The sequence below is a fragment of the Jaculus jaculus genome, chromosome 1 (assembly GCF_020740685.1).
Source record: "Jaculus jaculus isolate mJacJac1 chromosome 1, mJacJac1.mat.Y.cur, whole genome shotgun sequence".
In the NCBI taxonomy this organism is placed as follows: Eukaryota; Metazoa; Chordata; class Mammalia; order Rodentia; family Dipodidae; genus Jaculus; species Jaculus jaculus.
Genome location: NC_059102.1, coordinates 336655863 through 336671981, shown reverse-complemented (window position 1 = coordinate 336671981; position 16119 = coordinate 336655863). Strand labels below are relative to the sequence as shown.

The window sequence follows — 16119 nt, the reverse complement described above, 5'->3', positions numbered from 1 at the left end:
GGGCAAAGGAGATAGATACAGAGAACACTCAACTCCTACCAAGCCAGATATCCAGAGACACAGAGGCTCCCAAGACCACATCACTGAAGTAGACCTAAAATGAACTCAACATAGCTCAGGGAAATTCATGGAAGACGGGGTGGAAAGATTGTTAGAGCCACAATCGGGGACATTATGCACAGACATATTGCCTCTACCCATAACTGATGGCTATCCCACAATACATAACCCACAATCCCCAACAAAGAGGGTCCTTTCAGAGGAAGGAGGACAGGGAGGAGGATAACAATGGTACCAACATGGCTGTTTACATACTCAGTATGTACATAACTAATAAAGAAAAAAATCAAACCCACTCAAAAATGGGTTCATTGTCTATAATTATGGAAATTGTCATTAAGAAAAAGTGAAAAGAGATTATTGCTTAATTAAAGTGGCATTTCTCAAAATAAGGAAAAATTTAAAATGAAATAGAGAATTAAATAGGCAGTTCTCAGAGGAAGAAATACAAATGGCTAACACACACTTAAGAAAAAGTTCAACATCCCTAGCCATCAGTAAAATACAAATTAAAACTACTAGGAGATTACATCTTACTCCAGTTAGGGTGGCAATCATTAAAAATAAAAATCAAATGACAAGAAATGTTGGTGAGGATGTGGGTTAAGAGGAACCCTCATTCAGTGTTGATGAGAATGAAACTTGTACAACCAGTATGGAAATCATTATGGGACTTCTTGAAAAAGATGAATATAGAGATACCAACAGACCTTGTTATTCCTTTACTGGTCATTTACTCTAAACACTTCGTGCTTCACTACAAAGATATTTCTTCAGCAATGTTTATAGATGCTCAATTCATAATAGCTAAGAACTGGAATCTACCGAAGTGCCCATCATTGATGAGATGGATACAAAGTTGTAGCACATATACACAATGGAATTCTACTCAGCGGTAAGAAAAAAATGATACAATGAAATTTGTAGCAACATGGATGGACTTAGAACAGAACATACTCAGTGAACACACACAATCACAGAAAGACAAATGCTGCACGTTTTCACTCATCTGTGGTTCCTAACCTGGGTCAACTTGAGTTGCTGGCATACTAGACAGGCAACTTGAGGCCCAGACAATAAGGATGTAAGGGTTTGGGGGAAGGAGGAGGTAAAACTGGGAGGAAGTAAACACAAAACTAAATCCAAAATGTACTGGTACCATAGAAACCTTTCTCCTTGAAGGTAGACTAAAAGCCTCAACAGGAGTATATGGGGAGTGCCCAAAAATAAGGACCCTGGAGAATAATGGGATGAAGCCTAACATTAAAAAGTTTTGGCTCTGGCCTGTAACTTGCAGTACCAGAAACAGGTGCTACCCCCATTGAGCTGTTGACTGCAGAGACCCACGATCCAAAGTAAGACTGACTTCTTTGTTTTGTTTGCTTTTGTGTTTTCAAGGCAGGGTCTCACTCTAGCCCAGGCTGACCTGGAATTCACTATGGAGTCTCAGGGTGGCCTCCAACTCACAGAAATCCTCCTATCTCTGCCTCCTGAGTGCTGGGATTAAAGGTGTGCACCACCACGCCCAACCCAAAATAAGATTGACTTCTGTCACAGCACTTGATTGCCTGCCTGAGGTAAAAAGTAGACCCCATTAGTGAACACACCATATGCTGCTGATACAGAACATGGAGAGACCTGCTGGAATCTGGAAGAGAAACAGTCCAGACAGCTAGCCCACCAGGTGCTGGAAAGCGCTACATGAGCTACTGGGGGAAAGTGACCAACAACGGTGTGAGCAAGCAGGGGTCTTAGCTGCTCAGAAGTAACCAGCCGGACAGGAAGTACACGCCAGTGCAGTGGTGGCCCACAGCCTTGGTGGTAACCAGTGGCTTTATAATTGGCTAGGAGATTTGCTCGGTGGAGAGGAATGCATATCTGAAACTGGCAACCAGGTCAGAATGCTATGGGGACAGAGATTATGCTCTCCAGTGTGAAGCTCCCACTAGTCTTTGGCAAGAAGAGGGGCTACGTCCACTACACTCTCCCTAAATTAGTAACACTTATCCATTTTACCCTATGCTGACTTCCCCCTCCACTGGAGAATCTGTTTTTCCCAGGTAGTGAGACCTGAGGAAATAAACCACCCCTCTCATCTCAGTCAAGCCTCAGCTGAAACCCCAGAGGAAGTGGGAAGATGAGCAAGAATGTTGCTTTCATGGTTCCTGACAATCAGCACCAGGGTGAAGGAGACAGACGCTGAGGATACTTAGCACATATCAAAGCATAAATCTAGAAGCTTCTAAGAGCTCATCACTGAAGTAACTTAAAACACCCTCATCATGGCTCAAGGAATTTAGTGGAAGGAGGGGCAGAAAGATTGTTAGAGCCACAAGTCAGGGCACTGCCTTCCTCCAATAACTGACTGCTGTTCCCACAATGCATAACCCACAACCCCATGGGGAATACCTGCGACTCCACTGAGGAGGCCCCCTGTGGAATAGGGGCAGGGAGGAGAGAAAAGATGGTACCAACATATGATGTGTCCATACAAAGTATGTTCTTAATAAATATATACATACATACATATCTCTGTATGTATGCATGATATTTCCACTGTGAGTGCTAAGCCAAAAGGCTTGGGTACTGTGTATCCTTCCAAAGAACATGTCTCTGTTATCTCAAAGATAACATGATGAGAGCTCAAAGAGCAACCCAACCTGTCCACAGCAGCCACCAACATGCCTTGAAAATAGATGTGCCAAGATGGAGCCCTTCACACCCACTACCATCTTCTTCAACATGACAAATCCTATATCATACATAAGTGTCACTGTAATGCTTTGGAAAACATAATTTTACCTATTTTTGCGCCCACAAAACAGAGAGCTGTGTGATGAAAGGTCTATGTTATACTTTTCTGTGCTTATTTAATGAAAACTGGATTATTATTTAGAGAACAACATGAGCAAGGGATATTCGGAAAGGTGAGAGAAAGCTGAGAGGATAAATCACAAATCCAATTATCTCTCTGGGACCTTGTTGTTCCTATCTATTGCTACTTATTTGGCATTGATGAAAATAAGCCCAGCTTTGTTCTATTCTCTCTCACCTGAAATCACTGCTTGGAGTGAGTTGAATTGATGGACATTTTGCCTGTGTTTGATTTTAGCATCTCTAGGCATATAATATCACTAACCTCCTTCAGATGTGAAAGACGGTTGTCTTGAAATTTGCCTAATGGGAGTGAAAAGTTACAGGGAGAAAGAAATTTGAAATAACAGATTAATGTTCATAGAGTCTAAAAATCTCTTCAAACTACCATTTTCTCTAGTGGAGGACAATTGTGAGCTGAGAGCTGTAACACATCAAACATGATAATGTTACATGTGGATGACAAACAGGGACAAATGAAACACATCTGCAGCACTAAAGAGTTTATAGGCAGCAGTATAGAAAGATGCATCTAGGGCTGAGGGATGGCTAAGTAATTAAGGTGTTTGCCTGCAAAGCCAAAGGAACCAAGTTCGATTCACCAGGACCCACGTTAGCCAGATGCACAAGGAAGCTCATGTGTCTGGAGTTTGTTTGCAGTGGCTGGAGGCCCTAGTGTGTCTATTCTCTCTCGCTTGCTCTCACTTGCTCTCACTCTCTCGCTCTCCCTCTCCCTCTTTCTCTGTCAAATTAATTAATTAAATATTTAGAAAGATATGTCTAAAGGTGTTTGCAATAAGCCATGTCTAGCAAAGGATGAATGTAGGCTCACATATGGACAAGAGGAAATATAATTAAAACTGCAGTTACCAAATTAAATTTTTAGAGGTTTTTAAAAATATTTTTTTGTAATTTTTTTATGAGAGAGAGAGAGAGAACCCATGGCACATGCATGTGAGAGAGAATGGGCATGTTGGGGCCTCCAGCTACTGCAATAAACTCCAAACGCGTGTGCTGTCTTGTGCACCTGTGTGAACTTGTGCGCTTGTATCACCTTGTGCGTCTGGCTTGTGTTGGATCTGGAGAGTCAAATATAGGTACTCAGGCTTCCCAGGCAAGTGCCTTAAGCTCTAAGCCAGCTCTCCAGCCCAATTCTAGAGTTTCGATGCTGTGCAAGTTCTTTCAAAAACAACACCTTTGAATGAGTGACTTTCAACTTATAGAACCTACACTTATCCCGAAGCCTAGGGTTTAGTGGTAAGGTAAAATATTTAGACGCAACTTCAAATTTATATTCCTAATAGCTGAGGAGCTAGGAAGAACGCAAAAGATATTGGGCTGTGATTATCCCACATGGCACTTTCCTTTCCTACATGGGAATTCCCTCGAGTACCTCAAGCCTTCCAAAATGGTAGTTGTTCTGTCTAATGTTCACTATGCTGTGGGGGAAATCATGAAGAATCACTCATGAGGGGTGTGGTGGACAAGAGAGAGAGAGAGAGAGAGAGGGAGGGAGGTAGAGAGAGAGAGCGCGCGCGCGCTTTAGCTCAAGAGAAGCAGCTCTGACCAGCCAGGTGAGCAGAAAGGGGAACCTGGAATAAGCTGCAGGCAGAGATGATTATAATCGTGAGAGGGCTGTGTAAGAATGGCATGTCACCCTGTCTTCTAGTTGAGGTGATACAATCAGGTCACGGGTGCATATAACCCAAACAGACCTTCTGAAAAGTTCTACTCAACTGGCAAATAAAAAATGGCACAGACTTCTTGCTAAATGTTATTGTTATTATTTTTTTTTTTTTTGCTAATAGCTTACAATCTATCCCGCCCTTACCCTGAACTTGCTATACAGCCTAGAACGACCTTCAACTCCTGACCTTCTTGCATCTGCCTCTCTCAAGTGCTGAATTGGATGGCATGCATAACCATTCCCAGCATGAAATTTTTAATATTTGTAAATATAGTTCTCAAGATGAATCATATAAAACCATGATGTTTTATATTAAAAACACTTTGTGTTGGCAACAAAATGCAGTTCAACCTAATACACTTCAAAACTATTATATGAAGTTATCATATTCTTTTATAACTGATTACATTGTTATTTTGCAATGTTTTGGTAAGACATTGGCACAAGAATTCTTAAAGAAAGTTTACATGCTAAACAGATTTTGTGCCCTTGGAGTCCATACAGACTGGGCAGACACAGCCAGTCATAGATGTAGGACAACTAAGAAGGGCTGTCCCTTACCAATGAGAATACCCAATCTCCATTCCCTTTAAGGCCCACCTGTGGTTTCTGTAAGAAGCAAGACCGTCTGTTTCATTGCAATCTTATCTGGACGTTTCTATTTTAGTAAACCAGCACTGAGTTCTGAAGGCAGTGAATGCAGACACTGCGCCCTAGCCTTGTCAGACAGCTGAGCCCCAGTGCAAATACCAACGTGAACATGGCGCATGCCATCTAAATAGTTCAAGCAATGATCATGGTCTTAATTCTTTCCTTGTGGAGGGGCTTCTGTTCATTGTAGTTACTCAGGGACCTGAGCTGGCAGGTACTGAGTCTCTCAGTGATGACTGTATCAAAGACAAGTGAAACCAGAGAGCCCGAGGAAAAATTAAACCTTCCCATTGGCCTGCATCATTCTACCCACTCAGACTGGCTTGATTCCTGTGACTTGCCAACCACAAGGGGAAGAGAAGATGAGGACCTAACATCTACCTAAAAGGGAAGACAAATGAAAATACTTCACTAACAATACTGGTGCCCAAGATTCCTACTGGAAAAGGAACAGGAATCCTGAAACTTGAGATGTCTGTGTGAGCACATACTCATGTGTATACATATGCACACACACAGACACACACACATAAAAACACACTCACACAACCAAATGCACAAGCAGGCATGCACACATACATCACTGATGGGAAGCTATACTTTCATTTCAAATTAAATTTGAAATAGGAAAAGATAAATTCCCTTACTACAATTAGGATGCCAATCACTGCACACTAAACAGATCACCATATGTTTGTACAAATTATGATCAAATAATTACAATTTTAATCCACAGTCCCTCCTACTTATAGCACCAATCAACCACAAACAAATATTCATCTAGAAATAATTAGCCAGGATGAGGAACAAATGCCCAGTTCATTTATTGGCAGTGCACCTTGGAAAACGTTCATGTCCATGTTCTGAGCAAACATGGGCTAATTTTTAAAATGTGAAATGTGGTTAATTTTGTCTCTGAATATAGGCAAACACAATATTTTGGGGTTATATGAAGAAAGTCCATAAGCAATTTTGAAAGTTAATGGAGGCTACTTTCTGAATACAAAGTCTCAGCATAAATGGCACTTATTAAACAATCAAAACAGACAAATAGTATTATATTTTGATGCACTAAATTCTTTAATGTGATCTCTAACTAATGAAAATGAAATTACTCATAAAATGTTGAAGAAAGGCTATTAACTCACTTTCCTAATTTGTACAAATGAACTTAAAAATACCTCTGGAGGCTGGGGAGATAGTTCTGTGGTAAAGTGCCTTGTAGGCATGAGGACCTGAGTTCAATCCTTAGAACCACAGAAAATTTCTGAGTACAAAATTGAAGAGCCTATTACTACCTGCCTGTTTTATTTTATTCTTAAAATTGCTCTGACCACTCTGTATTATTGTCTATAGTCTAATTTCAAGTGGTCACTTAAAGTATTTTAGTTTTTCCATAAGAGAAAAATAACAGAAATAAAAGAGGGGGAGGGGGAAACATCCAGGCATGGTGGCACACACCTTTAATCGCAACACTTGGGAAGCAAAAGCAGAAGGATCAGTATGAATTTGAGGCCAGCCTGAGACCACATAGCAAATTCCAGGTCAGCCTGGGCTAGGGTGATATCCTACCTTGAAAAACAAAAACAAACAACAACAACAACAAAAAAAAACAAACAAATTTTCCTTCCCATATAATACACTAGAAATAAAACTAATAGGTACAAAGTCAGAAATACAGTCCATAGATGAAAGGAAGTAGGGAGTAGGCAAGGATGAATGAGAAGGAAAAAGAAAAACAACACAAAATGTAAAAGTCTATTTTAAGAACTGAGCACTGATCAAACACTAATTGTCTTCTCATTTCTAAATCCATTTCCATCTCTAAAAGATCAGTCAAAGCAAATACTATGAATTTCAGGAAGAAAACGACCACCTACAGACACCTTCCAAGCAGGAGATGGCCCCAAATACCTCAGACACAGGACTTTCCCACATCCAACACAGCATTCATTCGGCCCTGAATGCTCAATAAATGTTTCTGGATGAAGGAGTCAATGACTAGGAATGAATTAGCATTACCCAATTCTGCTTCCTGACTGGCTCCAGCCTCCTTCCTGCTGCCACGGTGCTTCTGTCACCCACGACTCACCTCCCACTCCTACACCATCCCTGTCTACCACGCACGTGCATCCCAGAACACCTAGGAACAAGGAGCTCACTGCTACTTCCCACGGGGCTCAGGTTTCCAGTAGTGGGGTTTCAAGGGTTCCCATTTCATAAAAGCATTGTCACTATTGCCTTTGGAACTGAGTCTGGTATGCCCAAGGATTAGTCTTAGAATATAGGGTGCTATATACACAAGTGACATTCCCAGGACAGAACCTTGGGAGACTCTGAATGACTGACTATTCATCTTGGTTACGTCAGCCTCTCCTGTGATCTGTTTTCTTCAGCACAGTCTTCAGGCAATGTGACCCATCACTTTGACCATTCCCTGAAAACTCACTCCCTCTCTCCACGAGAACCCATCACCACCTGGTTCATTGAACAGCATGATTTGCTAAGCAGCCCTCAGAGGAAGGTTCTGCTCCAGGCTCCACCTCTAGCTCTCTGGTTGGCTCACTCTACAAATATTTGTAAGGACAGTCATCTCGACTCACAACTCCTAGCATCACATATAACACCATGACCCTCAAACCACCTTCCCAGCTTCCACTTTCCCGATGTGCAGGCATGCAGATCCAATTTTCTAGGACTTGAGGTAATCACCTAGATATCCATCAGTCTGCCAATCAAAACATGTCAAAGTAAAGTTATCTCATTTGTCCCAACTACTCAACCTCTCTCATTTTTTTCTATTCTCCCCAGTGTTGGGTAAACTCACCCAAGTTATAGCCATAGATACCATTCTCTCCTTTCTACCCACAAACTAAGAGGTTACCCAGCTCAGTTCCTTCTAGCCTCATTCTCTGGTCTCCATTCCACTGTCACCACAGGCCTCTACTCAGTGGCACCTGGAACAATCTCCACGAAATTCAGTCTCTCAGCTTCCTCTTCTAACCTACCTTGCTAACTGTTGCCAAAAGTACTCATTTCACATTTTACAATCCTTCAATGGCTACCTGAGGTCTTCAGGATGAAGCCCAAACTGCTATAAAATGGAATGTTAAAACTGTTCAAGTTAAAATCATTGATGCAAGAAATGCTGATAATAAGCTCTAGTGAAAAATTCCCAGGACTCAGCCTACACCTGTTCCTTCAGTGCCTACTTTTAGCCACAATAACGAGCCCTTGAGTTACTTCATTGAAAGGTTCACTGTCACACCTCAAGAAATGCAAAGGAGGACGATGATGCCACTGGTGAGCAGCAGAAAAAACTTAGTCCCTTTCGTCCACATACTTGGGTCACTCCTGATACTGGAGCCACTTCAGAAATGACTTACCAAGATGGTGTTTTATTAGTGATTTAATGACAACTCATTAAAGTAAGTGCCTCTAGTTTACATAAACATCACAGAGATTAAATAAATGGTATTTTCAAAGCGATGTTGCTTGGCTCTGCATTCCCAATGGCTGGCTGTACTGCCACAAGTCTTAACCACACTGCTATGCTATGGTAGGGTCAGCACTGGTATTTACCTAACACTGATATCAATTGTACTAAGAAGGCATAGAAATCACAGCATTCATGTACAAGATATAAATAGTAAGTGACTAAGTAATTTACATGTGTAAGGATGCTGTGGTGGTTTGACTATAAAATGGTACCCATAAGCTCATGCACTTGAAGACTTAATACCTGGCTGGTGGTACTGTTCAGGAAGGATAAGGAACTTTTAGGAGGTGGGCCACTATGGACCCTACCCTCTGGAACTATGAAAGGAGTTAAACCCCTTTACCCCCATAAGATGCTTCTGGTCAGATATTTTGTCCCAGCAACAAAACAGCAACCAATACAGAAAACTCGCACCAAGTGGGGCTGTTGGTACAATAAACCTGACCACATGGTTCTTTGTCTTTTGGAGCTGTTGGTACAATAAACCTGACCACATGGTTCTTTGTCTTTTGGAGCTGGTTTGCAGGAAGAATGTGGAAGAGTTTGGAACTCTGGACTAGAGAAGCCTTTCAACACTGTAAGCAGAACTTAATGAGCCATTCTGTTGGAAGTTTCGAGAAGGAAGACCAGAAGGCCCAGAAAATGAGGACAATGGAGGGGGAGGGCTCAAGAAGTTTCAAAGGGAAGCAGGATTCTGTTGAGAATTGGGCTAGAGGCTGTTCCTGTGTGACATTCTGGCAATGAAGCTGGCTGTATTATGCTTGGATCTTGAGAACTTGAGTGACTCTAAATTTAAAAAGAATGGACTAGTGTGTTTGTCAGGAAATTCCAAGGCAGAATATCATTGATTCTTTGCTATGGCTTCTCTTACCTATTCAAGACAGGAAAATATACAGCAGGAAGATAGGGTAAATGTGAAGTTTAGCATGGAAAGAAAACACGTTTCAAGTGTTGGGCACAGGTTACAGCCACTTTAGTTGTAACTATGAAGGAAATTAATGCCATTAAAAGCATATCTACTGTCCTGCATTTGAAGAATAGGACTGAAGAATGCCCTGAGGGCACTACCCAACACATTGAAGGCTCTGGCTAAAAGAATGTGAATTATTTTGCAAGGAAAGGGACTGAAGGAAAAATGCTGAATGATGTCCCTGCTCCCCAAAGTCAGCATACAGAGGCTGCTGTGGCTGTGTGCCACAGGTGCCAAGGTTTACCCCCTAGTTGGCAGCAGAACTTGGCAACATGGGTCCATGTGGTTTTAGAGGCATGAACAATGCACGATGAAGGGGTCATGGTGTATTTCATTATGCTTTTAGTGAGCTGATGTGATGCAGTCAACATCCCTGCACGGAGGCCCCAAGAGGCCACTGTGTTGAACCATAAAGACAACCCCTGAAGGAAGACCCCACATTTTGGAGGCTAATGGGACCCTGGGACATCAGTCATGGAAAGCTGCCTGCTAAGATGGATTGGGCTCAGGAGAGAGGCTGCAGGCAGCAGAAGTTGAGGGGTGGAGCTACCTAAGACCTTTCCTCCAAAGATTTCATCAGTAATTCTAGATACAGAGAATGGAGCTACAGGATTTGGTGTTTGCCCTGCTGAGTTTTGGTCCTGCTTTGGTCCAGTGATTCCTTGCCATACCCCTATTCCTCCCTTTTGGAATGCAAATGTTTATTCTGTGCCACTAATTTTAGAAATATGTAACATGTGTTTTCATTTTACTGGGCTCACAATTAACAGACTACTTTGAATCTCAGATGAGACTTTGGACTTCAGAACAGTGTTGGAACTGGTAAACACTATGGTGACTACAAAACTGGGACTGAATGCATTTTGCACAATGAAGTGATGATGGGCTCATGCAGCCTCTGAGTATGGGATAGAATCACTGGTTTTAATGTAAAATGTTTCCCACAGGCTTGTAAGCTCAAAGAGTTAATTCTCAGCTGATAGTGCTCTTTGGGAAGGTTGTGGAACCCTAAGAAGGCTGAGCATGGATGGAAGCGGGTCACTGAGGGCAGCCTCGAAGTTTTCTAGCACAGCCTCACTTGCTGCTCTCTCTGCTTCCTGGCTGCCAGTGTGACATGATGCAGCCTTCCCTTTCCCACCTGCCACGCCTTTATTGCCATGATGGACTCTACTTTCCGGAACTATAGGCCAAATGAAACATGCTTCCTTCCATAAGATGCTTCTGGTTAGATATTTTCCCTAACAATGAGAAGGTAGCTGACACTGGTACACTCTTCTCTGCTTGTTTCCTAAGCAAGCACAGATCTTACCTCCTAGGTGTCATGGAAGCAGCTTATTAGATAGAGTGCCCTTGCCTCAGGTGGCATTCACATTGCCTTATGCTGAAAGTCTAAACAATCTTTATTTCCTACGTGGAAGCATCGTTTCCTCAGTCAATTGGATATTTAGTCATAGTAATGTTTAATGTTAAGTTATGTGCCTACTTTCCATTAGAACTTAAAACTTAATTAAATAAGCAAACATTTTTCACACATGCATATATCTCCAAAGATCAATTATTGAGCTCATTCTTGCCTTCATTGAGAAGTGTGGATCTATAATAATCACAGGCAACATTTCTGAAAGAATATACCATTGTTCCAACCAATCCTTTCATTGCCAAATATCCTAGGAGATTAGATTCACCAGCATCTTCATTTCAGCATATTGAGGGAAACCGATTTCCCTTATTTCCAAACAACATGTCATGAAAATTATTCTCCATTGAAAATAGCATATGCTTTAATATTGAAAAATGAAACAAGACCACATATGTCTTAATATGTCTATATTTAACAATGTGGTTTAATCATATTTCAAAGTAATAGTATAAGCCCGGGATTTATTATTGGATAAAATCTTATATCTTTACTCATGGGATGTAGGATGGTTTAGTATTATCACTTGCAAATCTGACTCCATATTTGATTCTATATTTATTTTCTATATTAATATTTTTCTTGAAGAAGAATCTCAGTTACTAAAAGTGTTGGGCACTTTTGTTCATGAGTCATAAAAATTAAACTTTGTTTAATTAACTTTGTTGGGACTAGGAAAATGGCTTAGCAGCTAAGGCATTTGCCTGCAAAGTCTAAAGATCCCAGTTTGATTCCCCAGGATCCACATAGGTCAAATGCACAAGGGGGTGCATGCATCTGGAGTTTGTTTGCAGTAGCTGGAGGACCTGGCATGCCTATTCTGTCTTTCTCTCTGCCTCTTCCTCTGTCTCTCTCACATAAATAAATAAATAAATAAATCAAATATTAAAAATACTTTGTTGGGATGGGGGTTTAATTCACATGTGTGTTTTGGATATGTCTCCAGCATGAAAAGGAATGGAAAAGAAGAGGGAGGAGAGAAGGGAGAAGAGCAGTTGTAGCATTACTTACTCTGATCTTCCTTGAAGATTTTAAAAGTTGGAATACATAGAATAGCTGGAGTGTAGACAGTAAGGAACACATATTGATCAGTCCCCTGGCATTGGATCATATACTTAAAGATGACAACTAAAATATATTTCATTGATTTTAGTTTAATCATATCCTTTAGTAAATTATTTCAAAATTAAAATTATCTAATAATCTTTTCCCCATTGCAATAGGCACTTAAGTAATATTTCATTTATAAAAGCCTGGTTTCTGATATTGTTCAGATAAATCATACATTGCCCTCCTTTCTTTTTTCCACATTTTCTGAAATTTATGACTCTATTCTGCATTTTCTTAAACTACATTATAAATCAGAAAATACACATTTTGCTTAAATTGGCAATTCTTTTCCAACTGGCTCAGCTATGCAGAGCAACTGCAGCTCCAGAGGGCTCAGATGAACTTCTGGTCACAGCCTGACTCATGTGAGATCTCTACAGATGCAACTTTCCAGAAAGTCCATGTTTCTCAAAATGGTAAATAGAAACCAGAAGGTAAGGGGAAAAATAAGACGTTTTCTCCTTCTCCGTGTTTAATTAGCCTGAAACACGTATAGTTCCAGCTCTGAGCCCAGGAGATCCACAGGAAGGCACACAAGCTTGTTTTCTACACAAAGATACAAATTTACTTTTAAAAAGCAGTTTTGTGGCCTGCACTCTGTCCTCCCTGAATTTCTACATTGAGGACCTAACTCTCAAGGCCACTGGATTTGGAGAGAGGACTTTTAAGAAGACAACTACGGGAATCGTAAGGGTGGATTCATAATTCAATAAAACTGCTTTTCTTTTTTCCATCTGGCTACTACTGTTGCAAAAAAAAAAAATCCAAGAAGAAACAATTTATGAAAGGAAAGGGTTGATTCTGGTTTACATTTAAAAAAAAATTTTTTGTTTATTTTTTTATTTATTTGAGAGCAACAGACAGAAAGAGGCAGATAGAGAGAGAGAGAGAGAGAATGGGCACGCCAGGGCCTCCAGCCACTGCAAACGAACTCCAGATGCGTGCACCCTCTTGTGCATCTGGCTAACGTGGGTCTTGGGGAATCAAGCCTCGAACTGGGGTCCCTAGGCTTCACAGGCAAGCGCTTAACTGCTACACCATCTCTGCAGCCCTGGCTTACATTTTTAAGGGGAGGTTTACTCAATACAGGGAAAGCGTGGACAGGGCAGACATCCCTTCCCATGGCAGGCAGGGAGTAGGGAGTGAGCTGCGAATGTCCGGGGGCTGTGATAGTCAACTTCAAGACCCACCGCCAGTGCAACTCCTCCTCCAGCAGGCTTTTCCTTCCAGACACTCCACCAGCGGGGGCTGAGCACGAGGCTGAGTCACAGGTAAGGACACGAGGACATAGGTGATATGCTACATTCAAGCTACCGCACTCTCCTCCTGGCCCATTAAATTCTACCATAACATCGGAAAGTCTTTAAAAGTAAACATGAAGTTATATCTTTCTCTCTTCCTCTCTCTCTCTCTCTCTCTCTCTCTCTTTTTCCCCCACTATCTCTCTCCACCTCTCTTTCTCACACAAGCACATACATTGAGCCTAACACTGAGAAAAAGCCATTCAAATACCATTTAAAAAGGGAATTTAACTCAATTTATATTAGCACATTAAGCATAATGAATTGATGATTTGCTCATGATAAAAATATTCTGGTATTATGGTATAATTAATATGTAGAGTAACACATGCAGACCAAGTGTGTGAATGGAAATACAGTACTCACAAAATCTAGTGTGGAAAACTGATGCCCTTGCTAGTTACCACAATAACCTTGAGTATCAATTAAAAAAAAAGTATGACTTGATAGGTTTGAGAATAAAAACTACATTTGTAGGGAAATTAATTCTATCACTTTTTATCATATTTCATTTCTTTTGGAAATACGATTGAAGAACCTATTCTTCTAGCAACCAAAGACTTGACACTGGCCCGTGACCATCAGATAATATCATAGAGACAGTAATTAAAGGAAGATAATGAGCACACAGGGCAGATATTACAGCTATGTTATTCCTTTAAAGAAATAGAAAAGTGGACAAGATTAGGAGAAAATATACAGTACTCATTAAAATACACAACTACTTCATGCTACTGTAAGTTTGATACAAATATTTTCTATTGTATTTTTCTTTCCAGAATAAATTTCACTTGGTGCCCTTGAGCTTAAAAAAAATGGCACAAAAAGGAAAAAGTTACATAATGAAAAACATACGTTAACTTGTATCTTTTTCATAAACATTGTAACCAAAAGTGAATATAAAGAGTTGAGCTGGAAGACAGGGAAGGATGGTCAAAAAGATATTTAAAACCTGTAAACAGAAGGAAGAAAAATATAGGGGGAGGAATGAGGGAAGAAAGGCAAGGGTTCATAGAAGTGATGGAAATCAACAAAAACAAATTGTATTTGAAAACACTGTAAAAACCTGAGTTTTTAGAGTGCGTGACTGAGTTTTAGTAATTGTTGTGATTGACTGAATTATAGCTGATATGACAGAGATTTCCCATTATCTCATACAGCAGATTTATGCCTAATGCAACTGTTAAAAATGTTAAGTAACTTTAGAATATTTGAACTGTAAATTATGAAAACCTAGTTTGAAAACCCCGTCCTGCATTCCCCACTGCGGGCGCTCTTGTGTACCCCTAGTTCTCACCTCCTCCTTCGTCTTTTTAGAGATCACCCGCAGCCAGTCTCCAATCATGCTCAGAACAGCGGCGAAGTAAGCAAGTCCTACGAGGATCCAAAACCACACCACGGGCTTGTAGAAGTCCAGGTACTCGATGTCTGATCCACCTGCCAGAGGCAAGCAATGCAGGACAGAAGTTCAGAGTCCCAAAAGTAAACGATCTAGATATTTTCTAAAATTATCCACTGAATTTTGGTTAGCATGACCTAGAAATACAATAATCTCTTCCATTCAATTGTTTCCTCTCCACAGTGAAGTTCTCATTTTCATTTACGTAATTCTTATCTGTTTTTCAAGAGCAAGTTAAAAATGTAATAATGGGACTTTTCCAGGTCATGGTGTTTTCCTGTTTCATGACTCTAATTTTCCTATGACAATCTGTTTTAGCTTTATACTTATTTATTCCATGAATACCAAATGTCTCTTTCCATCGCTACTGTAAAAGATAGAAGTTAGAGATTATAATTTTATTTTAACTTTGTATTTTGTATTTTTATATTTAACTTTGTATATTTACCTTATGGTCAGCCAATGCATGCTACCCAATTGAGTTAATATCAAAACTGACCAGAATGATTGTAGCTGTCAAGTCATCAATGTGATGGATTGCTACCTAGAGACAAAGCCATGATGGGTCTAAAGAAAACTGATGGCAATGTGTAGGTGATATTGCTCAATCTCTTCTGACTTCCCACAGGAATCTCCACATATCTCACAAATTTAACCCCTAGGTCTCAAGAAAAATAAGCTGGCAGTCTGATTCTTGAAATACTTCTCCATCTATGTTATATAAATCACTACACCTGTGAGAATCTTTTGCACACATTTCAGTGCAAACAAATTGTGATGTTTATCAGGTACTCTACACTGAAATTATTACTATTTTTACAAATAAGAAAATTAGTCCTTCTCTGAGAAAATTCATGCAATAACCCAAGAAAGCCTCATGTAGACAATTAACCAGGGACTATATTGAGTAACAGCAAAGAGAATAAAATAATGAAAAAAAAATGTGAGAGAACAGAGAAGAAAGGACTTTTACTTCAGAAAGGAGGGCAGTGAGAAGGAAGAAAGTGATGTTTAAGTCTGAGTCTCAGGTTGTGTAGTAATTCATGTGAAAATGCATGTTCTACACAAATCATCCAGGTAGTAGACTAGGAACCATGAGCATGAAGGCCAGGGAGCAAGTGGGCCGAGCCAGGAATCTAGAGAGCGAGGTT

General features: G+C 40.4%; 1 protein-coding gene across 6 annotated transcripts in view; it reads right to left on the bottom strand.

Annotated features, from left to right (window-relative positions):
• The window catches only part of Kcnk2 (potassium two pore domain channel subfamily K member 2), a 220343-nt gene that overhangs the window by 29037 nt on the left and 175187 nt on the right, over positions 1-16119 (bottom strand). For all 6 annotated transcript variants that reach the window (XM_045142318.1, XM_045142317.1, XM_045142321.1 and 3 more), the window contains one exon: positions 14867-15006. In XM_045142318.1, coding sequence (XP_044998253.1) covers positions 14867-15006 — 140 coding nt within the window. The remainder of the gene's footprint in view (positions 1-14866; positions 15007-16119) is intronic.